This window comes from Triturus cristatus, chromosome 7 (assembly GCF_964204655.1).
Source record: "Triturus cristatus chromosome 7, aTriCri1.1, whole genome shotgun sequence".
NCBI classification, from domain to species: domain Eukaryota; kingdom Metazoa; phylum Chordata; class Amphibia; order Caudata; family Salamandridae; genus Triturus; species Triturus cristatus.
The window spans coordinates 928,065,653-928,091,825 of record NC_140590.1 but is presented as its reverse complement, the minus strand read 5'-3'; the positions used below and the strand labels follow the sequence as shown (position 1 = coordinate 928,091,825).

Sequence of the window (26,173 nt, the reverse complement as noted above, 5' to 3'; positions counted from 1 at the left end):
GTGTGTGGTGTCCAGTGGAGCCCGCATTACAGAGCAGTATGAGATAGAGGCGTGTAATTGGGATACCAACATACAATTTGTGCATATTTATTTACGGTACATGTAGCAACATTATAGTGCGATTTATTACAGTACGGGGTGCAGAAAGATAAACTGAGTCGTCCAGAATCACACTCACTTTGTAAAATCACCGTAGCCAAAATTCGAAGCCTCGTCGCCAGATAGGTATGTGAACGGCTCAGGCGCTGCGATTTTTACCCCAGTGAATACAAAACGCAGGATGTGTCAATATTTTAAAGAAAATGTTTATTTACACATTTCAGCAAGTACAAATGTTATCCATAGGTCGTGTCAACCCCAGGTGTTCTTCATTAAGAAACATAAGGCGCTTTTCAAATACAATGTTTTTAAAATTGTTTGTCGTTTTTGTAAATACGCGATATCGAGTTAAAAATTATAATAAAAAAATAAGAACTAATACTTTTCAATTTTTCTTAAATTTCTGGTCAATTAGAGGGCTAAATTCCGATACACAACATCAGTAGTCAGGCAGTCAACTAGAACGTTTAAAATGGTTTGGCATATACCACCGGTCGCAACATTACTACCGCTCTAAAAAGTTTGTGCTGAAATGTTGAAAAACAGCAATAAATATTTGTTCAAGGGTCAACGAAAAATCTGTATGCTCAACCTGACATAAATAATAAACAGCAATATATATATATATATATAAATTTATATTAACAGTGTTAGAGCTTCAATGCAGAAATAAATTAAATCATTTGTATGTATTTATTTTACAAAACTCCTTTTACTTATATACCATTCAGAAGAATATCATCAACATGGAAATGCGAAAAAAACGAAGAATGCCCCGTAGTCCCAAAGCACTCTGACTGTTAATCCCACCCTCTCACAGACTTGACTTGGACGAGCTTTACATGGCAGCCGGGCGTACGCTGGCTGGTAAGTGATTCATAGTAAAATATGTTTTATCATTGTTGTTTTTTAAGTCTATATAGGGGGCTAATACCCTGCTTTGAAATCCAGTGCAGCCGCAGACTCTTTACAAGGGGGTGTGCGTTAGGGGTTCAAGAGCTCCTCTCCTCACAAGAAAAGGTGTCCTCAGTGCAGGATGTGGGGTCGGTGAGGGGTCCCTGGCCTTATAATTTCACGGTGGGCAGTGTGTGCGTGCAGTTCACACCACGTGAAAACGCCGCAGACCGGAAGAGCCGCGTCTCGCGCTGGGTAACCCCCGCTGACCCACGGAGAGGATCTCGGGGCTTCCCTGGGGGATGGTGTGAAGATGCATCCATCTCCTCTCCAGGGGCAGACATGCGGCCTCTCCCCTGTACTTGTCTCCTCCAGGGGCAGACATGGGGCCTCTTCCCTCCACGTGTCCCCTCCAGGGGCAGACATGGGGCGTCTTTCCTCCTCCTGCCCCTGTCAGGGGCAGAGATGCAGTCTCGCCGCTCCACCTGCCCCAGCTAGGCGCACATATACAGCTCGTCAGCCTGCTGCCCTCTCCGTACAGGGCAGTCCCTGTGGAGTCTGGCGTCACGAGGGTGGTTTCTCGCTTCCGGTCTGGTTCTTGTGGAGAGGGATGCCAGGCAGCACAGCCCCTGCGCCCTCATGCTTCTCCCCCTGTGTGGTCTGAGCGGGCCCGTGCTCTGTCGCCATCCAGTCCCCACTCAAAAGGCGGCGTCCGCTCTGGAAGTTGTGCTTGCACTCATGCAGCCCCCGGAAGGACCGAGCCCTCTGCCCATGCTGCCCTCCCGGAGGGCGGAAGTCCTGAGCTCCGCTCACGCCGCGCAAAGGGCGCATGGGAATGTCCCGCACTCTGGGCTCCAGGGCGCCCCAGCCAAGAGCCCCTTCTTAGAGGTACTGAGTCCGGCTGAGCTCCGGGGCGACGAAGGCCCTTCCTGTGCCTCACACCAGCGACGTGACGGGCGGCATCTTGGGGGACTCCTCCTCCCAGGGCTGCAGGTTCTGCAGAGCGAAGAGGGACGAGTTGTGCAGGCACAGGGGGTCGGGCTGGATGGAGTCGTTCAGGGACTTCTGGAAGGCGTCGTGCTGCAGCTGCAGCACGAGTCTGCTGGCCTGCTGCCTCTCGGCCTCACGCTCCTCCGCCGTCTGCCTCCTGCAAAGCAAGCGAGAACCGAGTCAGCCCTGCGTTATCACCAACGCACCGTGCAAAGGACAGACTCACACACACAGGCCTGCATTATCACCAGCGCACCGTGCAAACGACAGACTCACACACACAGGCCTGCATTATCACCAGCGTGCCGTGCAAAGGACAGACTCACACACACAGGCATGCATTATCACCAGCGCGCCGTGCAAAGGACAGACTCACACACACAGGCATGCATTATCACCAGCGCACCGTGCAAACGACAGACTCACACACACAGGCCTGCATTATCACCAACGCACCGTGCAAAGGACAGACTCACACACACAGGCCTGCATTATCACCAGCGCACCGTGCAAAGGACAGACTCACACACACAGGCCTGCATTATCACCAACGCACCGTGCAAAGGACAGACTCACACACACAGGCATGCATTATCACCAGCGCACCGTGCAAAGGACAGACTCACACACACAGGCCTGCATTATCACCAGCGCACCGTGCAAAGGACAGACTCACACACACAGGCCTGCATTATCACCAGCGCGCCGTGCAAAGGACAGACTCACACACACAGGCCTGCATTATCACCAGCGCACCGTGCAAACGACAGACTCACACACACAGGCCTGCCTTATCACCAGTGCGCCGTGCAAAGGACAAACTCACACACAGGCCTGCACAGCCGAGTAGCGCTGTCGACAATACACAGGAACCTCCACGGGCGCTCGTCGGATCCTTCACAACTGCGCTTTAATACCACCTATCTATAATTCATGGCTGGCTCCCAGTGCGGGATGTACATTTCAGCAGTATTGCATGAAACACAACACACATAGAAAATAAACACTAGCTGGGCATTTAAAAAGGAAAAGAGCCACCTGCTGCTCTCTTGAAACAAAATAACTAGTTTACCTCCAATGCTGTTTTCTAAACATATATGAGAGAACACAAATCATGGCAAATATTTCATAAATGATACATGGCTATCTAGATGTTACAGAACAATTGAAAGAAGTGGCTCATGAAAACTGAAGCGCTGTCTCCCCTACCCTCCGTCCTCACCTATACTTGTTTTACATTTCTGCAAAACTAGGGATGAAAACACCTAAGATAGGCAGGAGAAATGTAAATTCTCTTGACTAGAAAGGCACTAAATAACTTGAACTACTATATTATATCATCAGTGATCGAAAGGATTGCTTTGGTAAGATCACCTCCTGAAGAAGGCTGACGGGAAGAGATTCTGTAGGCCAAAACATGTCAACACCTCTCACTTGTATCTGCATATTTATATTGTTACCTGGTTGTAGATCTATTTACAAAATGTGCGTACTAGAGATGTTGTTGCTGCACTAGTTGCAATTACTGAATGGACACAGGTACTGCTTGTTTGTACAATCTTTTCTATTTTACTCATTTTCTAAAGCGTGGATTGTTTGAAATCCGTACTTGACAGAAACTACATCATTCCTCTGAATTACTGAAAAAAATACTTTGACAGGACACACTTCTTGAAATTATGGACTTTGATACCACTGAACCTCATAATTCAAATTAATAACATGACACGTGTGACTACGTTAAAGAATTCCTGGGATTTACATATTTCGGTAAATTATTTATTCAAACTAATGGCAAACCTAAAAAAGTATTACCTAAGCTTGATTTCCTTCCCAGTTGATTAGTCTATGTTTTCTTTGACCTACAATGATTTGAATAATCACAACATATTCTACATTTTAATCAATCCCATATTTAGGAAGAAGACCAGCTATGAAATGTAAAACAAAAGCGAACACCCCAAGCATTCGGCTGGCATGGCAGAGAGCAGCCATCAAAACACGTAGACTAGATATAGCTTTAAAATAGTGATTTACAAACACAGAATACCTTCACTATAATCTGTCCTACTAATACAAACAGTGTCGCTGTTATTTCTACATCTAACCAACATAGTCATGTTTCTACCCTGATACTTAATTTATAATGTAATATTAAAAACCCGAAAATGGGCAAAGTACTGTTTTAACCCTATAAATCAATCTCTGAGATTTGCTGATATTGGAAACAGCCCAGTCTTGTCACTGAGTTTATTATGTACACACAGTGCATTGTTAATGGTAATGTATTGTGTTCTGACAGCTACCATTTCACCACCAGCAGAGAGTTCAAATTCCATCCTTAATCCCAATGAAGTCAGACCTTTACTGGTAGTAAGTCGTTTTAACCAATTATGACTCTCTGCAAAAAGTACGCATTCTGATATTTTTTCAGTTTGATATTGTTATCCAAGTAAGTATGTCTTAATGTATGACAATGCTTTTTAATAATCAAAACTCTAAATGTGTTGTCCATCTTAATGGCTGCCTTTTGTGTGTTCATCATTTGCAATCCAAGCCAAAAAACCTGAACCCTGATCCAGCAGGCGGGAGTCCATGGTTAGCAGAGCACTGCAGAGGCGAGCTGCTGAACCCTTCACCTCTACAGAGGAAGGATGCCTCTTGGGCAGTGAATGACATCTGCACTAAAAACATGTGATCTGAGTAACATACATACATGTCATAAAAACCAAACCCACATAGCAAGAAGGTGTTTCATACTCCAGCCAGGTATCAAGCAGGCCTTCTGATGCTTTACCGTGTAACCTGGGTTTCTCAGGTTATTATTCTTATAATGACTAGACTGGCGTTATTATTATTGCCATTGCTATGTTTGCTTTGATATTACCCGTGCTGTTATTTTTATTTACAACAATATCCCATTTTAGGAATCGATGGGATATTCACTAAGACTCCCTGGCACGAGCCGCGCCCCCCTGGCTCACCCAGACTCCCTGGCACGAGCCGCGCCCCCCTGGCCCACACGCCGGGTAAGTAGAGGGGGTGGGGGTGAACTTGTATTTTCGGCTCCTGGGGGATCCGCTTGCAGACACTGCCCCCACGCACGCGCCGGGCCCACCCTGCAGTGCTGGCGTTTGGTCTCTTCTATATAAAGTGTCGGGATTGGATTTACTTCAATCGGTTCAATCCCAGCGCCGGGACATTTCCCGCCACAAATGCAACCGGTGACTTCACTGTCCACAGAATTCTTAGCGCTTCCAACGCGGCCCTCCCGCACCCAGGCACCACCGACGCGAACGTTTTTATATTATCTGGGCCTACCTGCGGCCCCCTCTGCTCTGATTTAAAATCACATAGCCTGGGACGTGGGGTACAGGCCCCTTAATATATGCGTGCAGGGGAGGCACGGGCTGTAACACCAGCAGGCAGCGCCTCGGACGCAAGGGTTTCACTACGCTCTGTCTGCGAAACGTCGTCAGAAATGCTAAGGTGACACGGTTCGGTGAGCAGGGACGTGGGGTGCAGCAGGTGCAGTGGCACCAGAGCCCGGGGGCCCAGTGAAATCATTGCTGTATTGTATTATTCAAACAGCAGCCAATATGTATTCCCTTCCTTACAATGGGGCCCATAACACACTGGCTACGTGACGTCAACTGTCAGCGAGTTGTACTTTGAGTATGCTATTAAAGAAGGTGTCCACGGACACGCATCCGGGAAGACGACAGGACGAGCGCAGGGGGCCTGGTGTCTGGGACAGGGTCCGCGAGGGTCCCCTCTCCTCCACACATAACACCGAATGTAGACGCCCCCGCTACGCCTTCTCGAAGACCTCTACAGATCTCACAGCCCTGCTGTGACTGTCCATATATAGTAACCTCTGTCTTTCTGTGTTTGACTGCGCTGTCTCACTGTGCCACCACTGTCCTGGTGTAATACCGCCGCCGTTTTTTAATATCGCTTGATTTGAAAGTGCGAAAAGGCCGAAAATGTGACGATTCGTGCGAGCGCTGCTGGGTTAGGGTGTACAGCGTGCAAATAAAGAATGCTGTAACATTGGCTCCGCCTGGGAAAGTCGTGCAATGTTTACAAACACGTTTGCAGGATGGAATTACAAGACAGTGGCGGCGTTCCGGCGGCGTATTAAAAAAGTAGAGAAAACTTCTAAATGCAGCGGAAAAAATGCAATAGCAAATAACATGTAAATAGCAGACAAGTGACGTCCGACGCCCTCTCAATGTCCAGCTCCAAGACGGTAGCCATTCCGCTGCCCACATAGGTGGCTCTGTCTGCTTCTGTGGCTCGTGCCCCTTACTCCACACCGTGGCTCTGCTGCCCACAGACCTCCTCGCCTATCCCACATCCGGTGCACAATCTGTGCCCAGTTTACAAAAGGCATATGGAGTTTCCCATGTACAGGTTGAGCCCCTTATATACTCTCTCTTTACTGCTTCCATGTACAGGCTGTGCCAAGCTTCACTAGTGCCCTCTGTGCGTGCCCTGAATTCAACAGCCTTCCCACATCCGCCTTGTGCCAGTGCCTCTCGTGCACTTCCTGTTCTCCCCGTGCGCCCTCTGTCCTTTCTGTTCACCGGGTGCTTCTTGGGTAATCTCGGTGCTTCCTGTGAACTCCCACGTGCACTTCCGGTGTACTCCCCGCTCTTGTAGAGTACCACTTGTTTCAAGGCTACTCTGTAACCCTATGTCTATCCAGTGCACTCTGTGCTTCATGGGCTGCGACGGTGCTTCCAGGCACTACGTCCTCTCCATGTCCTCTATGAGCAGCGCCCCCCTGCCCCCCCCCCCCCAGTTCTTGTGCATCCCGTGCCTCTTCCTGTTGCACCCCTCCGTTCTTCCGGTGTGCACTTGGCTGTCCCTCAACAACCCTGTCGAGTCTGCGGTTTAACTTTGAAAACATTCGGTGGGGTCTGAGAAAGAGGCGCGGGCCCTACTGCCCCTACAATACAGCCTAAAAACCTAGGGTCCTCATGGGTTTGCTCAACCTGCAGCAGAGAGAACAAGTCCCAGGCTGATGCCCCCCTCTCATGGATGAGGTTTGTAGGTTTACACTACCTACAGCAGAAAGAACAGCTCCCCACTCGCCTTCCTCATGGAGGGTGCTCGCGTAGGTTTCCACTACTTACAACAGAAAGACTACCCCCCCCCCCCCCTCACACACACGCACTCACTCATGGCCCCTTTCATGGCCTCCTCCTCCTGACCACATTCCTCAACCTCGGCAGCGCCAGCATCCTCACACTCCCCTCTTCCCGGCCTGGCGGGCACTCACCTCCACTTGGTCCTGCGGTTCTGGAACCAGGTCTTGACCTGCGCGTCCGTCATCTTGAGGGACTTGGCGAGCGCCGCCCTCTCGGCCGAGGCCAGGTACTTCTGCCGGTGGAAGCGCTTCTCCAGCTCGCAGATCTGCACCCGGGAGAAGGAGGTGCGCGGCTTCTTGCGCTTGGGCGGGGTGCGGTTCTGGTACGGGTGCCCGATCCTCCGGGTGACGGTGAAGGGGGTGAGGGCCGCGGCTGTGGGCACAAACAGGGCACGTCAGGATGAGAAGTGAGCGCGAGAGACAGAGTGCGCTAAAGACAGAAGAATCTAGGCCATAAAATATAAACACAGCAAAACACCACAACATAAAATAAAGCGCATCTCAACAAATCTAACATAGCAATGCAAAAGATGACAAAGCATAGCGTAGCACAAAGTATAACACCACAACACAAAACGTATAAAATTGCAAACCAAAGCGCTGTTGCAGAGTATACTATCACATAACACATGGTGCAACATATAAAACACACAGTACTGCAAAGCAAAATTAGCATGACATCACGTAACACATCATACAAAACATAGCACAGCACACTTAACATTACAAACCAAAACACAACTAGCACATGTAAATAGAACAAAGTGAGCCATAAAAACTCAGCACGACAACACAACACACACTTTACATTTATAAAACATAGCTAGCACACAACACCAGAATAAAACAGAATATGCGTAACATTAAACAACAAAATACAGCTAGAGCACCACAGAATACCAGAAGCAAGACGCACATAAAATTGCGAAATAGAACATAACTAGCACAGCACAGCACAGCGTAATAAAACAACACTTAGAACGTCACAAAAATATACAACGCTAAAAAGCAAAATGTAGCTCGGACTCAGAGGACAACAAAAATATCCTAAAACAAGCATAACTATCACACCACAATGCAACATTACAACACATATAAATATATATTTTCGGAAGACACAGCTAGCACACCGCAGCCTAACGAAACAACACGTACATAAAATTCACAACAGGCACGGAGAGCACGTACTCGTGTCAACGAGCTATTGGAACTTCGTGAATTCTACCTTTTCGCCAAAAGACACTTTCAGTGTTTCAGCACCTAGCACTTAGCTCTTGTCTGTGTCACCCCGGGTACCAGTGGGCCTCACTGTCTTTAGAGACAGGTGCGAGGCAAAGGCCCCCGCAGCCCCTGTAGCGCAGGGGGCCCGTCCCTTCAAGGGACCCATTCATCCCGAACCCAGTGAATATGGCCGACTCGGGACCCCCTCGTCACATTCTGCAGAGGGGTCCCACCATGTTGCGTCACGCCGCTCCTTAGGGACAGGATGGGTCGTGGTGGCGCGAGAGGATGCTGGATTCAAACAGACGGTGTTATATTAGACTTCCGGGTCACGCTATTCCTTTCTTACTAATGTTTCTACGTAAACACAGAAAGAAACCGAGCGCCTCCGTGTTTGCGTTTATTTGAAGAAGAAGAAAAAAAACAGGGAGCAATGAAAGATATGTTTTCTTGAGTGGCTTTCAATTCCAAAAATGTTGAAAGTTAAAGCTTCGGAGCCTATAAATAAAGAAGGTGGGGCTTCAATGGCCAGCGCGTCCGTTGTCCACGTGTTTGCGCTACCATGCTAATGTTTACTATGCTGTATTATTTAGCTGATTTTACACTACGATCCAGCAGGCCTCCGAGTGACCGTGTGTTTACTCAGGGTGGAATATTTGTTGCAGATTCATTTAATCACAGTCTAAATACGGATAAGCAAAAATAAGATGAGCCAAAAATACGCACGGGTAAATACGGACGGAGAGGTCTAAACGAACACAAAGAAACGAAAGCCAAGGCATGTTAGTTTTGTAGTGTGTTATGAATTATTATAATACATGTCGGTGTCCCTCTGGCCTGAGTGTGTGTTTTTCAGGGTTTCTTGTGTCCTTAACGGTGCGTATATATGGTCTTCAGTGTTCCTTGTATTATCACTAGTGTGTCACTGCCCCTCTGGCCTGTTTGTGTTTCCAATGTTTCTTGTATGTCAGTACAGTGTGTGTCCCTCCTGCCTGTTTGTGTGTGCTTTCAGTGTTTCTTGTATGTCAGTACAGTGTGTGTCCCTCCGGCCCGTTTGTGTGTGCTTTCAGTGTTTCTTGTATGTCAGTACAGTGTGTGTGTCCCTCTGGCCCGTTTGTGTGTGCTTTCAGTGTTTCTTGTATGTCAGTACAGTGTGTGTCCCTCTGGCCCGTTTGTGTGTGCTTTCAGTGTTTCTTGTATGTCAGTACAGTGTGTGTCCCTCCTGCCTGTTTGTGTGTGATTTCAGTGTTTCTTGTATGTCAGTACAGTGTGTGTCCCTCTGGCCCGTTTGTGTGTGCTTTCAGTGTTTCTTGTATGTCAGTACAGTGTGTGTCCCTCCTGCCTGTTTGTGTGTGATTTCAGTGTTTCTTGTATGTCAGTACAGTGTGTGTCCCTCTGGCCCGTTTGTGTGTGCTTTCAGTGTTTCTTGTATGTCAGTACAGTGTGTGTCCCTCCTGCCTGTTTGTGTGTGCTTTCAGTGTTTCTTGTATGTCAGTACAGTGTGTGTCCCTCTGGCCCGTTTGTGTGTGTTTTCAGTGTTTCTTGTGTCAGTTACGGTGTGTGTCAGTGCCCTTCATGGCCTCCTGATGCTGTTACCTGTGGATTGTAGGCGTTCCCTCCTGTAACAACTTTGCAGCAAGTGCATCAGGTGTTATTATCTTCCGGCGGAGCGCGTGCGTGGTGTTTAAGTTACAATGCGCATGAGATGGTCGCACGTCACGCAAGTACGCACGTCTGTCTTCTATTTCCCCGAAGGCGGGTCTCTCGTGTGCATTTCTACCAGCTCCCCGTGAAAGTGAGTGAAAGCCCCTCTCTGCGGTTAGATTTTCTTGTGGTTGTTGAGTGTGCCTTAGACACGTTCACCAAAACGAACCGAGTGCAGCGTGTTGTGTGTTATCCGCCACAGTGCTGAGCCAGAGCGTCTGAGTGTATCAGTGTGTCTCGGTCTCTCGTTGCCCTCCTAACTGTTCGTGTCTCCCTGCCTGTGTGCCACAGACCCGCCCTTCGGTTTGAGTCAATATCCGGGTCCCCTGTGTGAATCTGTCTCACTCTGTGTGAATCCTTCTGCATTCCCAGCCCTGTGCCCTTGCGCTCCTGTCACCCCAAGTGTCTGTGTGTTATGATGTGCAGTGCTCTGAGTGTCATAAAGCTGCTTTATGCTGCACCACTGTGCTTTTTTATGTCATGATAATACGTGACACCATTGCGTTACGTCATGCAATGGTCTTGTATACTATGTGATGTAATGGTTCTTGCACAGTGCCACGAAATGCAACCTCCTGGCGCTGTCGAGTGTTGCGCACAAGAGGAGAGGCGCCACGCTCGACAGCTCTGCAGGGGATCCCCGTTATCTGGGCCCGCACAGGGAGCAATGCTCTGAAAGAGAATTTCGTAGCTTCGCCTGTTTGGTAGTATATATATATACATGGCGGGGTCTTTCTTCGTTCGGATCCCTCAGTCCGCATGGTTTTAAGTCCTTTGAATGAACTGAAAGAAAGGGTAATAAGGCGCTGATGATGGCGCACCGACTGGTGCGCAGAGCCTGAGGAGGGTGAAGGGCCCTCCACTGGGGTCTTCTCTGCTGCACCGACAGTGAGGCGCTTCGAGGGTCCGAAGGGTTGTGTTCCTGCAGACACAAAAGGTAGGAAGTAGTGTGTGCTGCAGGTCCTCTCGTGGGAGTGAGGCCCCGAGCCCTGGAGGCCAGAGAGAGACCACGGCCTCATCCATTCCTGGTGCCCATTGGAAGGACCAGAGTGAGGCCGGTGCTTTGCCCCGGCACAGCCCGTGACTCTGGGCTCGTCCTCTCCGCAGAGCCTGGTTCACCGGCACCGCTGTCACGCAGGCCTTAGAGCATCGTGCTGTGTGGAGTCACTCCTACTGCGTGACACCACCAGGAAGTCGCCTCCTTGTTTATGATCCCTTTCCGGCAATAGGGGTATACACATTAAAGTATCTTTAAAGAAGGGGAGAATATTTGCTGGCTGTGACAGGACGATCTGTAAAATTATGTATCATTTGTTGCCTTCTCTATGCAGATCATGAGTGTTTGTACGCACCAGAGGTGGATGACACTGCGCCGTGGGATGCCGTCTCCTCTACACGTTTCATACACCTGAGTGCATTCACGACGTTAGTCGGCAAAGCCTTCCCTCTAGATGTTTTACTTCTGTTAGGACTGCCTGAGGTACCGGTTCCAAGGGGGGTGTCAGAGCCGCGAAAGCGGCTCCGGCACAGGGGCTGGCACCATCACCCCGGGGCACAAAATGCAGCTTTCGGTTGTTGGGTTCCATCTTCGCTCCTGGCTGGTCCTCGCGCGCCACTGCTGGGCGAGGGCTGGGCTTGTTTTCACTGCACTGGCTGCACTGCACTTCAGTGACCGCCTTTATCTGTACACACAGATGTCAAACGCATGAGGTCACAACGAGGCAGTCATCATAGCTCCTAGAAGAGTAGACGAACTAGTCTCAACTTCCTACTCCTGCAGAGCCATTGAAAATATGGTGTAATGTTTCGTTCCTGGGTGGTTCTTATCTTAGGGCCATATATAGCAGGGGCACCGCGCAGTACATTCATCAGACAAGTGCTAAAACATTGGTTCGTGCGTGAGCACTGAACACGCTGCCGTTTGCCGGTCACTCGCAAACTGCATTTCTGAATGCGTGCAGTCTCAGATCACACGCCACCTCACAGCAATATCTTCAAATACACGAGTTTTTGCTAAACAAAACAAACATACATCACAAACAAGGGAAAGTGCAGACACTCTAAAAAGTGTATTTTTCCACTGAGGAACGTCATGCTTCTCCTGTCAGTTCAGTCACGTCTTTAGTTTCTGATTTCAGGCACAGTGGAGCTGGGCATCTTTATTTGGCTGTTCGGCGGCACTTGGCGCTAAAGAAGTCCTATATCTCAGCGTAGTGCCATCTGTGAAGATTCGCATATCCTCCAATGCCCCAATGTGGGCACCCCGGCTATCCAGTGAGAGGGGATGGTGTTACCCTGACAAAGACTATCCGCAACTTGTGCTTTGGATGAGGTCACAAAGAGGCAGTGGTATAGCTCCTAGAAGACGGGAAGATAACGATGTTGGACATTGAACCTGTAAAGACGGGCGGTGCCACAGTTAGATATGGCGCTCTGAAACCTGATGGAGTGGGTTAGTGCCAGACTATAATAAAAGTACCCAGGCGCCTGAAGGGAGAAAGAGTCAGGATAACACATAGCGGATAGTCAGGAGAAGCGGGATGGCCACATGCCAGGAAATAGCGCCAAGAGGCTTCACCCCAAACCCAATCTTACCTGTGAAGCGCTCCTTGACGAAGCGCCGACTGCTTTCCATCCAGGGGAAGTTGAGGCTGCCCAGGCCGGGCATGGAGGGCATGGCGCTGGTCAGAGGCGGCGGCACTGCTCCAGGGAGGGGCCTGTGAGCTGGTACCCGAATCACCCCTGCGGGAGCCAGACTGAGGTTCACCCCGTAGGACCCCGAGTCCTCGAAGGCGGCGCCCAGGCCCGGGAAGGCGGCGGAGAGCGGGTGGTAGGGTGCGCTGGCCCTGGGCCCGCCCAGATAGCCGTCGGATCCCCGTGGGGCGGGCTGGGGGGCGCTCTCCTGCTCGGGGCTGTTCAGAATCTGGTCGATGCCGAAGCTGATGGGCTCGTGGGGTGGCTGGCTCTGGGGGGCTGCTGCTGGGGGCTCCATCCTCGGCGGGTCCATGCTCTCAGCGCTTGGCTCCGGACCCTGCGCCCCTCGCTCCTCACTGCGCCTCCATGGGCCCCGCTGCCACCAGACTGAAACTTTGCCAACACTGCTCCGGCCGCCAGGCGCTCTGTCATCTTCAGAGCCCCTCCCCTCCGCCGCGCGCCCGCCTTCCCGCCCTCCCCATTGGCAGCCGAGGACCGGCCCCCGCCATGCTATTGGACACCGCTTCCCAGTCACTGCTAATTCACTGAAATCGGAGCCAAGGGACCGGGCCTAGTGACATCACTTTAATGAACGAACAATGGGTCAAATTTATTAGCCACGATAATTGTGTGGCAAATGCTCCAATTTCACCTGCTCTTTTTTTTTATTTGTAAGTAAGAAAAATCCGAAACTATTAACGAATTAACAAAACATTGCCGTGGCGCATAGTTCAATCTTAAAGCGCGAATTGAAAGAGGCAGGAAACCCATACATACTTAAAAGATCCCCAGTATTTCTCAATTAACATCAAAAGCATTATTATGCACACTGTAAACATATTAGTATTCGAGCTTCCAGGAAAATAACGCTTGCACATTATTGCGTGCTGTGCTCTCTTCACAGAATACTCCGCAAGTTTCGTGGATGAAAGAACGCCATAAATAAAATATTATGAATCAAATTGAAATAAAGTATCATAATATAAATAAAATACACAGAACATGTTCAACGCTTCTTATTTTTCCACTCAGCATAGATTAATTATTATTGGAAGTATATTTGTACAAAGCTTCCTTCGTGCTGTTATGTGGAGTCGAGTAGGCAGCAGGCGCATTAAAGCCACACTTATACGCCTGCCCAGGCAGTCCGATGTTAGTATACACACCCTGCGCACAGCCATCATTAACACTATTGCGTATGTTTGGTGAGATGCGCGACAAGGAGGGTTTCGGCACTTCCACACTAAAAGGGGTCTGCGCCATTTTTGCAGTTTCCAAAATAAAAACGCAAAGCAGACATTGCTTTCATATTTTTTTCTATAGATAATGCGATAAAGGGATGTATGGAGGGGAAATACAAAGAATCAAGTCGCTCTTTTTATTTTGCTACTTAAGGAATACGAAACGTGTATTTAAATCGTATTCATGCTGCCTGGTACACACTGTGCTGCGCCTTCTGTGACCCCGCGGTGCCCCGTGGTGCTGCTTGTCACCGTGGAGGATGAACGTGTAACGGCGCATTCCTTACCCGCCCTGCACCCTCACTTCCTCTTAAACAGGCCAAACTGGTGATTTCCGTCAGATGTAGACACGTTTCCCGTGAAGCAGACAGACAGGCACTTGTGCACATCTCTCCGGTCTGACAGTGTCGCAAGACCCCATTGTCACCCTGCAGCCACAACGCCCTCCTCCACGAAGCGCACAGAGCATGTTACGGCGCTATGCAGGCCTCAATATGGATTACATATTAGTGCCTTTGAATGCAAGAAAACAGTTTTCGTTAGTATATTACAGACACGGATTGGTCAATGAATAAAGAGAGAGCATTCGCGACAAACCGATGGTTTAGAAGGCCCACAGTGGCGGGGAAGGGGTCAGTCACTTGTACTGACGAGCAACTGTCTCTTTCCCAACTCCATTGACCTGTCAGAGACTCCGGCTTGGCTTCCCCGTGGTGCGCCCCTACACAGAACTAGTAATAATAGATACTATTTTTACACACAACATTTCACTTGCTGCCACACTCTTGCGATTTAACGGCAGCAGGTGTAAAGGGCGTGACTTTTATTCAGTTTGGGTGTGTTGACATCCGAAGGTGTAAAGTCTGGAGCTTGTTATGTTGTCGCCTACTACTTTTACATCTATTTCTGCAGAAGACGCACAGACCGACTGAGCTATATCTCCTGGGTCTGTCATACTGCGGGGTTATCCTACTGTCCTTCAAAGGCATATTTCCCCCCCATCCCCCACCTCAATGTAAACCAGGCGGAATCAGTCCCCACCTTCCACGCGCCATCTCAATAATCGTTCCAATAATGCGGCCGTTGGAAGCGTTTAACATAAACAGGCTCGCGCGCCTCAGATTCGTTTGCGCCATCGCAGGCAGCACGTCTCAGCCAGGCCTGACACTCTCCCCAAGGAACCGGCTGGACTAAAGGCGTTAAAAATTAAATAACCTTCACATTCATTTACTTAGGACCCCCTTTGCAAGGGGAAACGGAGGGAGGGAATAGAATTTTTCTTTAATAGATTGTAATAGTATTTGATCAGCACCTGTTAAGAGTGGTTTCGCGATTTGCTCGGGCTCTGACAGGAGAAGCCTTTATTAGTTTTTAAAGCTTAGGATTCAATTACTTCCTGCACTGAATAATTTAAGAGGCAGCAGTAAAGGCAAACAGCCCTGTGGAGTTTTTAGGACCTACGGTATGACGCGGTGTTGTGAGTAAATACATGTCTGAGGCAGAGCACTGGAAGGCTGACTGACACACGAGGAACATGTGTACAAGAGAAAAATAATCATCTAATGTTAATTCCTTTGTGTTTCTGCATGTGTGGAGAGAGCGGCAAAGACAAAGAGGTAGAAAGGAACTGGGAGAAAGACACAGAGGTAATGAGGTGGGAAGAGAAATATTAGGATGGAGAAAGAAAGGTAGAGAAAAAGAGACGTGAAGAAAGGAAGGGAGAAAGTAAGACAAAGAAAAATGTGTAAGTCAGTGATACTCACAAACGTAGGAAGAAAGGGACAGGTTGACCACGGAAAAAGGAGGGGATGAACGAGAGAAGAAGAGAGGGAGGGAGAGAAATGGAAACAAAGGAGAAAGAGAGAGTGGGAAAACCGAATGAGAAAAACAGAGCGCGAGGACTGATCCGAGGGACACAAGAGCACCCAAGGGTACTGGGCCTCAACGGTGTCAATTGAGGATTTTTGTCACTGGTGACCCGCACTATTGATACCCAAATAGAAATCTCAGGACACTCTGTCAGCACTGAACTCTCAAGGTACTGACAGGAGAGCAGTCGAAGGTCCCTCAGGGAAGTGATAGGGGTGGGAAACTCGGATGTCAGCAGAGCACATACAATTACACTTCATTCTCCAGTCAGTACTCTTACTTACAAAAAGTCAGTTAACGCACATAGAAGTAAATTCTACTCAAAACATTACTAGTTTGCATCTTGCTGCCTTTTGTAGTGTCTCTGCCTAGAATAACTCAAAGGAGAAAGCAGGTCTTGACGCTGCAGTGATGGGTGCCATCTTGGATTGGGCCCTACTGATTCTATAAGTAAGTCCCCTCACCTTGGAATGTGAACCAAACTGAACATGAGTTTGCAATCTCCAGCTGTGTCCTGGTTGCCATAGCCTCCTATTCCCCAGGTCTCAAAATCTTGCTGGAAATCCTCCGACTTCTATCTACAAGCTGTCATGTGCGCAGACCCTTAACCGGTTGGAAAATTCTAACAGTAACCCCATACAAAGCGGGGCCCCTTTGTTTAGTAGAGTGATGTTTTAAAAAAGGACCAAGGAACATGGATAAACAAAGCAGGTTTTTAAGATCTCCCCTCTTGGGCAAAGCCCTTCCAATCTATGAGGAATTGAAGTTGCCCTCTGGAAAATGGTGAATCCAATATATCTTCCACCTCATATTCTAGGTTTTCACTCGCAACTACCGTATGAGGAATTGACAACTTAATCTGCCTCTCTGTCTGTCTGAAGATGGTAACGGCTAGATCTTCAACTATGAGTGTCCAGAATTTGTAAGAAAACAGACCACAGTTTTGATGTAAACTATGCCCCTGCATTTTTGATGATATTTTTTGATAAAACTTGATGACCTGCACTTCTTGACAGGGAAAGGGCAGGAATGCGCCATGTTTAAGGCAATACGGTGCATTTCTGGCTTTTCCTCTGCTCTGGCGCCCTTTTGGCAGCCTGTGTTGCATGCAGGATTGTTGTTGTGCAGGAAGAGACACCTCCCTGCACAAAAACAATCCTGAGAGGTATATTCCACTTTCGATCTGTGCTGAATTCTGCAACACAGATAGAAAGAGGGAGTACAGAGGAGAAATAAAGACATTTCCTCTCGTTACGCCTCTCTAGGAAGGCGTATCCTTTTGGCGCATTCCCAGGTTTACCAATTCTGGTAAATCTGGGAATGTGTCAAAAACCATGGGATTTGTCTGGGAACGCCCACACAACGCACACGGAATGCCTCCCTTGAGCAGAGTAAGACAACATAGCGATTTGCATTGTGTTGCATTGCTTTAATCCAGATCCATGGAGCCACTCAGGCACATGCAAAGTGGCCTCGCGTCGCTTCATAAATCTCATTTTAGACTTGTGTCACTCTTGCACCATTTTGTGTGCAGCAAAAGGAATGCAACTCCACTCGTAAATAAGCCCCCATGTATCTGACAACCTCTTTCATGAAACTATCTGCAAGCTGTGTGGCTGTAGGTAAGATGGTCAACGGTATGCATTGTCCTTATTTCGTACATAGGTTAATGACAATCAAAGTAGCATTATAAGATTCAGATTTTGGTAAGTTTATAATGAATTCCAAGGCTATCACAGACCAAGGATGATTTGGAATAGGCAAGGGTCATAACAATCCAAATTATTGGGGCGAGAGATGCTTTTGCTTTCAAACATACGTCACAGGATTTTACATAATCTACAATGTCTTGTCGAAACCAAGGCCAACACAAAGATTTGGGCCCAGATTTACTAAGCCTTTATTTCATCCTTACATCGTGCAACGTGACTTAGGCTAACAGAAATATATATTTGGGATTTACAAATCCAAGTCCAGAACACCGCCGCCAGACTAGTCCTCAACCTACCGCACCACTGCCACATCAGCCAACATCTACGGACACTTCTCCCCGTCGAGAAGAGAATCACCTTCAAGATTCCCACCCACGCTCACAAAGCCCTCCACACACCAAACCTGCCTACATGAACCACCGCCTCTTGTTCCACGCACCCCGAAGATCCCTCTGCTCCACCCAGCTCTCTCTTGCGACGGTACCACGCATCAAGAAGGCCAGAACAGGAGGACGCTCTTATGGTCTGGTACGGCCTATCGCCCCCCTCCTCCCTTGACTGTGACAAAAAACCCAAACAACGTTTTGTTTGGAAATAGGGGGTCGTGGACCCCCTGATCGTATTTTATTTACAAACACACAAAGATATATATTCATATATACAATTTACGCAGAAATGCCAAGACAGGATTCGGTACATTTGTGTTCATTTCTAGTTTGAACAAATCTAATACATAATTTTCCTATCCTAGTCTAAACATATTGCTGGTCACATTTCTGCGTATTCCTTTGGGCCTACGGCAAGGTCAAAATTGTTGGCCCCTCCCTCTTTCCTCCAGATTGTCCCGTGCACCCCAACCGGAGTGCGCATGCGCAGGGGGCCCAGCTGACCCGGAAGCAGTTCCTTCCAGGCAACCCCCATACGTTCAAGACTTACTCCATATTTGTCCCGCGCCCCCCAACCAGGGTGCGCATGCGCAGGGGGCCCAGCTGACCCGGAAGTAGTTCCTTCCAGGCAACCCCCATACGTTCAAGACTTACTCCATAAAGGGGCTATGCAGACAGCGCAGCTTACTTACGCCCGCGTGCGGGGTGGCCAACCAGCCAATGGAAAGCGTAACCCCCGTTTGTCCCCGCACCGTTGCAACCAACCGGTTGTAACTGCCCCTGGAGTCTGGTGAGAGCCACATGTCCCTCCCCTCTGGGCGCCCCACTTAATAAGGCGCCCCAAAAGATTAGTCAATTTAGTCTGTCCAACCGATGACCTTACCGCCTGACCTGAAATAACGCCTTAAACACGACAAAAAAGGCAGTTAAATACAACTTTCTTCATTAATTGACACTCTGTGGAAAAAACAGTTTGACAAACTTCTAGTTCAGGGATGGTGGGTGGGGAAAAAAGGTTAAATGCCCTCCGAGCGGAGGGGGCACACGTGCAGGGTGTGCTGCCGAGGGGAGCCGAAAGCAAGAGACTGCTGTCCGCGCTCCCCCCAGCTTTAAGGTGCCCTGCGAGTCGCCCATGCCCCGGAAGTGATCCGATCACTTCCCGGGCGCGGGGGAGCCTCCCACGACCCGGAAGTGAATCAACCACCTCCGGGTCGCGGCCCCTCGCCCATGGCGAGGCCAATGCGCGAGGATGCTGCGGGGGGCACGGCCGACCGCCATAATGGCGGCGGGGCCGATGCCGGCCCCGCCTTCCTCTATGGTCTGGTACGGCCTATCGCCCCCTCCTCCCTTGACTGTGACAAAAAACCCAAACAACGTTTTGTTTGGAAATAGGGGGTCGTGGACTCCCTGATCGTATTTTATTTACAAACACACAAAGATATATATTCATATATACAATTTACGCAGAAATTCCAAGACAGGATTCGGTACATTTGTGTTCATTTCTAGTTTTAACAAAACTAATACATAATGTTCCTATCCTAGTCTAAACATATTGCTGGTCACATTTCTGCGTATTCCTTTGGGCCTACGGCAAGGTCAAAATTGTTGGCCCCTCCCTCTTTCCTCCAGATTGTCCTGCGCACCCCAACCGGAGTGCGCATGCGCAGGGGGCCCAGCTGACCCGGAAGCACTTCCTTCCAGGCAACCCCCATACGTACACGACTTACTCCATATTTGTCCCGCGCCCCCCAACCAGGGTGCGCATGCGCAGGGGGCCCAGCTGACCCGGAAGTAGTTCCTTCCAGGCAACCCCCATACGTTCAAGACTTACTCCATAAAGGGGCCATGCAGACAGCGCAGCTTACCGGTTGTAACTGCCCCTGGAGTCTGGTGAGAGCCACATGTCCCTCCCCTCTGGGCGCCCCACTTAATAAGGCGCCCCAAAAGATTAGTCAATTTAGTCTGTCCAACCGATGACCTTACCGCACAGGCCTGCATAGTTGACCGACTATCAGGCCCCCCCCAAAACCCAAGGTCATACTCACCATTGAAATTGGTCAAGCCAAGCTAAAATGTTGCCCAGGAATATCTCGTTCCCCAACCGATAGAGGTGAACCCCATCTCGCCAGTACCAGACGTCCCCTTTTATGCACCCCTGAGCAATCACTTGTAATCTCGGTGCCCTAAACAGCTTGTCTATTTATTATTGATCCTCTGAACCGAGGGATTGAGAGCCCCCCCTGATACCCCTTCCCCGCCACTGAAACCTTGGTATCCTGTGTGACCACACAATAACCGCACCTGGGCGGCGCCTGGCCAGCCACGCTGACTCTGACAGTACTGTTTCAATCAGGATCCTCCTATTTAGGTGCACCAAGTCGTTACCACCAAAATGTAAACAGATAGCGTCGGGGGAGGGGGGGGGGTGTGCCAATGGAAGCAAGCATGTGACCTATCCGCTCCCTGAACCTGTCGGAACGCAGCCCCCCGTGCCCAAAAAAGGAGCCCCTGAAACCTAAGCGCTTTGCGCGGGCTGTCCCATTTCCTGCAATAAAAAGGTTACTTAGACGGGAGACATACGAATGGCCGAAAACACACGCCTGACGTTCCAACCATGGCGGCCAGAGAATCGACTTTCGTCTTAGTTGTGTCTTCTTCGTGATGAGGTGTCGCTGCCTCTCTTACTGCGTGACAGGCCACTCCAGTCCTGGATCTTTCGGTCCACCTGCCTGCCCACATCCTGCAGTCATTGTGGTGTGGAGCGCCTCCCATGTAACCGTCATGGATCCCGCCATACATAAATGAAAATCAAACACAGATGAATAATGTTTTTTAAAATGATACAGTGTGATACAATGTGTGACACCAAACTGATGCAAGACATCGTAGGCATCCCCCACACTATAAATGCACGAGCCGTGAGCGGTAGGTACAGTGTATCGCAGAAACGAGCGCAGAGATACCGCGTGACAAACCATAGGCCTCTAATGCGTGATCAGGTATATAGGGCGGACCGGTAGCGAGTGCCACAACACCGTTATCCCATGAACCAGTGTGCTGGCACCTGGGGCAGAGCTATTGTATGACACCATAACCTAGCAGTATGCATACCTACAGGTAGAGCACATGGGTGAACCGGTACTCTGTGACAACCACCAGCATATATTGCTGCACCCCCCTGTGACCTAACGGGTTGCTAATGTATAGATGTCATTGCAATGCGCTTGGGTGACCTCACCCGGGCCCCCGCCTCGCAAGACTGACCTCAACATATGACAGCTTGGGGGGCGTGGCTTGACGCGAGGCAAGATGGCCGCACGGTAGTGTTGCTCCACCGGCCGCCGCCAACATCCTGCAGTATCCTGATCCCTAACTGCCCGCCCACGAGCGCCAGAGTGAAGGATCGGGCCCCCCGGATCGGGCGCTTGCTGAGGCTATAGCTCCGGTGCGGCTCCGTGCTCTGTGGCCGTGCCTGTGGTGCGGCCCCTGGCGAGACCGCCATTTTGGGACGCCTGAGGGGTGCGGAGTGGGCGAGGCGGCGAGGAGCGACATCGCGCTGCGACCCTCCCGAGCCGCTTGCCTGGTGCCTGTGCAGTGGACATCTGAAGAGAGGAGCGGTGGAAGCGGGGCCGACTCTGGAGCTACCCGACACTGTGCGCGCCGGCAGAGGAGGAGAGTGGTGGCTCGGCGGGCGCGGGGGAGGAGCGAGCGGTGCGGTGCCCACGCAAGCCGCCGGCTTCGGACGGGTGAGTAGGCCCTGTGGCCGGTGGCGCGCTCCCCCCCGTGTCTGTCCGGACTGCCCCAAGCTGGACTGCGGGTACCTGGACGCCCACGCTCGCTGCGGATCACTGCGGGCTCCGGGGGTCTGGCGAGAGGGAGGCGGACTGAGGCCGTGATTGCTGCCTGTGCTGCGACGTGGGATCGCCGGGCTGTCGGATCGGCGGCGGTCCCCTCCTCCCCCCCCCGCTGGGTACTGCTTGGACTGCCGGGCGTCTGGCTGCCGAGATCTGGGTGACTGTTCTAGACGCTGGAAACACACGCACCGTGGTGCGGACCTCTGCCAGGGCGACTGAGTGGTGGAGGGTAGTGCAGGATCGTCGTGGGACCTCTGGGGAGCCACTGGTGGCGAGATCGATGCTGGCGGTGGTGGGACCCGCGGCGCTACTCCTGTGAGCTGGTGGGGTGCGGGCCTGCTGGCGCTGTGTGGGGTATACCGTGTGGGCCCCCCCCGGAGTGATCACGGATGGCGGACGCTGCTCCCCTCCCCCCCCTGACTGGATCCTGTCATCGCCTGGTGTTTTGCACCTTCCTGGCCTGGGAGGGCGCCTCCTTCACCTGGTGGCCCTACTGCCCCTATCGTGCCCGGGCCGGTGAGGGCTGGAGGGGCGACCATGGGCAAGCCAGACAAAGATCAGGCGCGGCTCACGTTTGAGACGCGCAAGGGAAGCAAGTCGTCGCACTCGCTGACTTCGGACTCGGAGTTGGAGTCTGCCGCGCCGGCCCCCACTGCCTTGGAGAAAACGCTGTCGGCAATTCAGTCCAGCCTGCAGTCCATAGATGGCAAGATAGAGGCTCTCAGTGGTCGCATGGACTCCATTTCCGCCAAGTTGGACAGGCAGGGGGTGCGCTTGGGCGAGGCGGAACAGCGCATCTCGGATAACGAGGATGGCCTCAGGCAGGTTTCCGACAAGACCACGGACATGGCGAAGCTGCTGGCAGTGATACAGGCCAAGAACGAGGATATTGAGGCGCGTTCTCGGCGCAACAACGTACGGATTTTGGGTCTGCCGGAATCTACAAATGTGGGCAGGTTTGAGGATTACATCGAAACCATGATTCGGGACGTCTGTGAGCCCACGAATCTTTCAGCCATGTTTGCCGTTGAGCGCGCCCACAGATCCCTCAATGCGCGTCCGCCGTCTGGCGCTCCACCGCGCCCCATCATAGCTAGACTGTTGAACTTCAGGGACAGAGACACACTGCTCCGTATCACTCGCCAGAAAGGCACGATCAACTACCAAGGCAATGTCCTTTCCTTTTTCCCTGACTTCACTGCTGCAGTCCAGTCGGCCCGTAAAGAATTCTTAGGGGTTAAAAAACTGCTCATGAAAGATCATGTCCCTTATGCGATGCTGTATCCGGTGCGCCTCCGTATAGGCACTGATGAAGCAGCTAAAATATTCACTAGCCCAAAGTCGGCTATGGACTATGCTAAATCATTGAGGAAAAAGCAACAGCACTCTGCTCCTACCTCCGAGATTGATGATTGACTGAGGTTTCACCTTTACGCTGCCGGGACTGCGTTGAGACCTACTCGGCTTGCACACTATGTGGATGCCATGGGCCGCATGTCTGCTGACTTCTATCTGCTGTTTGCTACACTGCCGTGTGGCGCTTGTGCTATCTCTCCTGTGACTCCCTGTCACCTATTGCATGTACTGTTGCTGAGACATGGGGCCGTGGCTGATTCGGGGGCTTGCTAGATGTCACCTGCATGTACATTCAGCCCTTGGCTGTCATGGTGCGAGATGCGTTACTGGGTCTCATGGACTGCCGCACACGTGGCGCTGCTGTTGTACTGCGGCTGGGGAATCTGAGCCGCACGCTGGGCAGACCTATGGCGCACCGGGTGGTGGGCTAATCACTAGGAGAATTAGACACAATACGGCGGCCCCCTCCCCAAAAGACTGGGAGGTATTTGCGGCCGCTACGCTCCCCCCAATGGGTGCCCCCCACTTTTCTTTCTCACCGTTGTGCAATGGGATTTGTTAGAAAAGGTAGACGGACCGGGAGGGCCGGCCGGGGTCAGGGGGAGAGGTCTCCGGGGAGAGCCGTCTCCAGTGATCGTACAGACAAGTAACTTCCCCCCCCACAGACAGATATCACACACGGATAAGGTTCAGTGTTCTTTATAAGCACTTATTTAAGGTACGGTTGAATGGTACAAGGAGGTCTGGACTCAGGGGTCCCCTCGATTAGAGTCTCGCAAGGTAGGGAAGGGGGTAGCGGGACAGTCTATTTACCAATCAGGTAGTTCGGATGAGAGGATGATGAGCTCACAATCCTCGAGCTTGGTGGTTAGGTGGTACGGTCCGCGGCAGCGCCAGCAGGTCCCGGTGCGGATGGTCGTTACAACGGGCCGCGGCAGCGCCAGCAGGTCCCAGGAAGATGAAGGTTGCAGAAGGCCGCGGCAGTGCCAGCAGGTCCCGGTGAGGATGGTCGTTACAACGGGCCGCGGCAGCACCAGCAGGTCCCAGGAAGATGAATGTTGCAGAAGGCCGCGGCAGCGCCAGCAGGCAGGACGATGGTTCACAAGAGCGGCTACGGCAGCGCCAGTAGACCGTCAAGGTTGAGTTCACTCGGTGTCTCTCGACTCCAGGATACAACTGCCTTCCTGCTCCGGAGCTGCCTCAGTTATAGGGCTGGTGCCCTTTGATGTCCGGACCCTCGCACTTGGAGGTCGGAGGGTCCGGGATGAAGGTGTCCAGACACCCAGCAGGGGGTGGAGCCAGTGCCTGGGGGAGCTGGGGGCGATCGGCACCTGGCGGGGGAGAGCCCTTGGTACTTCTTTCTCCCATTGACCTGCCAAGTGGTCCGCTCACCTCCTGGGTGGATGGTGGTGCCGGGATGTCGGGGCCGGCCAGGCCCGGGGTTAGGGTCGAGGTGAGGCCATGCGGCCGCGTGGTGCAGGGCCCAAGAGGGCGGCTTGACCCGGCCGGGGAAGCCGGTGGGGCTGGACCCCGTGATGAGTAGGGGTCCGAGGGCAGAGGGTCCGTCGGAAGACGGAGTACGGGTGCTTGTCGCGGGGGTATGCCAGGTGGGCCGGAGTTCGGGCCCTGTCGTGTGGGGAGGGAGCAAACTGTCTGTGAGGCCTGTCCAACATGCGTCCCCCCCAGCTGAAGGCGGGGAGAGTCACCCATCTCCTTGGGGACTCTCTTCGTCGAGGCGGAAAAAGCGGGACAGGCCATCCGCGTTGGCGTGGTCTTGGCCTGGTCGGTGCTCCACGGTGAAGTCCATTCCCTGCAGGGAAATGGACCAGCGCAAGAGTTTTGGGTTCTCCCCCCGCATCTGCATCAGCCATTGCAGGGGTCGATGGTCGGTTTGTACCCGGAAGTGGGTACCGAAGAGATAGGGTCGGTGCTTTTTGAGGGCCCACACTACTGCAAATGCCTCCCTCTCGATGGTGCTCCAACGCTGTTCTCGGGCCAGGAGACGTCGACTGATGAAGGCCACTGGCTGGTCATGACCTTCGGGGTTCAACTGAGAGAGGACGGCTCCGATGCCGTGGTCGGAGGCGTCGGTCTGCACCACAAATTCCCGACTGTAATCGGGGGCCTGGAGCACCGGGGCGGTGCACAGGGCGGCCTTCAGCTCCTCGAAGGACGCTTGACAATCAGGAGTCCAGTTGACCCGCTTCGGTTGGTTCTTGGATGTGAGACCCGTGAGGGGCCCCACGATGCTGCCGTAGTCCTTCACGAACCGCCGGTAGTAGCCGGTGAGCCCCAAGAAGGCTCGGACCTCGGTCTGGGTGACGGGGGGCTGCCAGGACTGGATGGCCGCAATCTTAAGTTGTAGTGGGGCCACTAGCCCGCTTCCCACTTGGTGCCCAAGGTAGGTCACAGACCCTTGGCCAATTTGGCACTTGCCGGCCTTAATGGTGAGGCCGGCCCGCTGGAGGGCTTGTAGGACCTCTTGGAGGTGACGGAGGTGGTCGGACCAGTGGCGGCTGTATACAGCGATATCGTCCAGGTAGGCAGCGCTGAATTCTTCGAGCCCCGCCAAGACCTGGTTCACAAGGCGTTGGAACGTGGCGGGGGCATTCTTCATGCCAAAGGGCATGACCTTAAATTGATAGTGGCCATCGGGGGTGGAGAAGGCTGGCCGTTCCTGAGCCCTGGGTGTGAGGCCGATCTGCCAGTAGCCCGCCGTTAGGTCGAAGATACTAAGGTAGCGGGCGGCCCCCAGCCGGTCGATCAGCTCGTCTGCTCGGGGGATGGGATGAGCGTCGGTCCGGGTGACAGCGTTCACGCCCCGGTAGTCGACGCAGAATCTTAGTTCAGGTGCGGTGCCGGGGGCAGCGGCCTTGGGAACTAATACAACCGGACTGGCCCAGGGACTGTCCGAAGGCTCGATGACCCCGATCGTGAGCATCTTGGCCACTTCCGCCTGTATGCAGGCCCGTACCCGATCTGGTACGCGGTAGGC

General features: G+C 51.7%; 1 protein-coding gene across 1 annotated transcript; it reads right to left on the bottom strand.

Moving 5' to 3' along the window:
• Positions 1–291: 291 nt before the first annotated feature.
• Positions 292–13,147, bottom strand: TLX3 (T cell leukemia homeobox 3). Its single transcript, XM_085617874.1, has 3 exons — positions 12,659–13,147; positions 7,271–7,511; positions 292–2,140 (listed from the first exon to the last, which is right to left on the bottom strand). Exons 1-3 carry the CDS (start codon positions 13,068–13,070, stop codon positions 1,930–1,932), a joined length of 864 nt encoding a protein of 287 aa, XP_085474000.1. The 5' UTR covers positions 13,071–13,147; the 3' UTR covers positions 292–1,929.
• Between the last annotated feature and the right edge of the window lie 13,026 nt (positions 13,148–26,173).

Excerpts from the sequence above, each read along its gene's own strand:
- TLX3 (XM_085617874.1), bottom strand. The coding sequence starts at position 13,070 with ATGGACCCGCCGAGGATGGAGCCCCCAGCAGCAGCCCCCCAGAGCCAG. Across the intron at positions 7,512-12,658 it reads CGTCAAGGAGCGCTTCACAG|CCGCGGCCCTCACCCCCTTC; the intron begins GTAAGATTGGGT and ends TTGTGCCCACAG. Across the intron at positions 2,141-7,270 it reads AACCGCAGGACCAAGTGGAG|GAGGCAGACGGCGGAGGAGC; the intron begins GTGAGTGCCCGC and ends CTTGCTTTGCAG.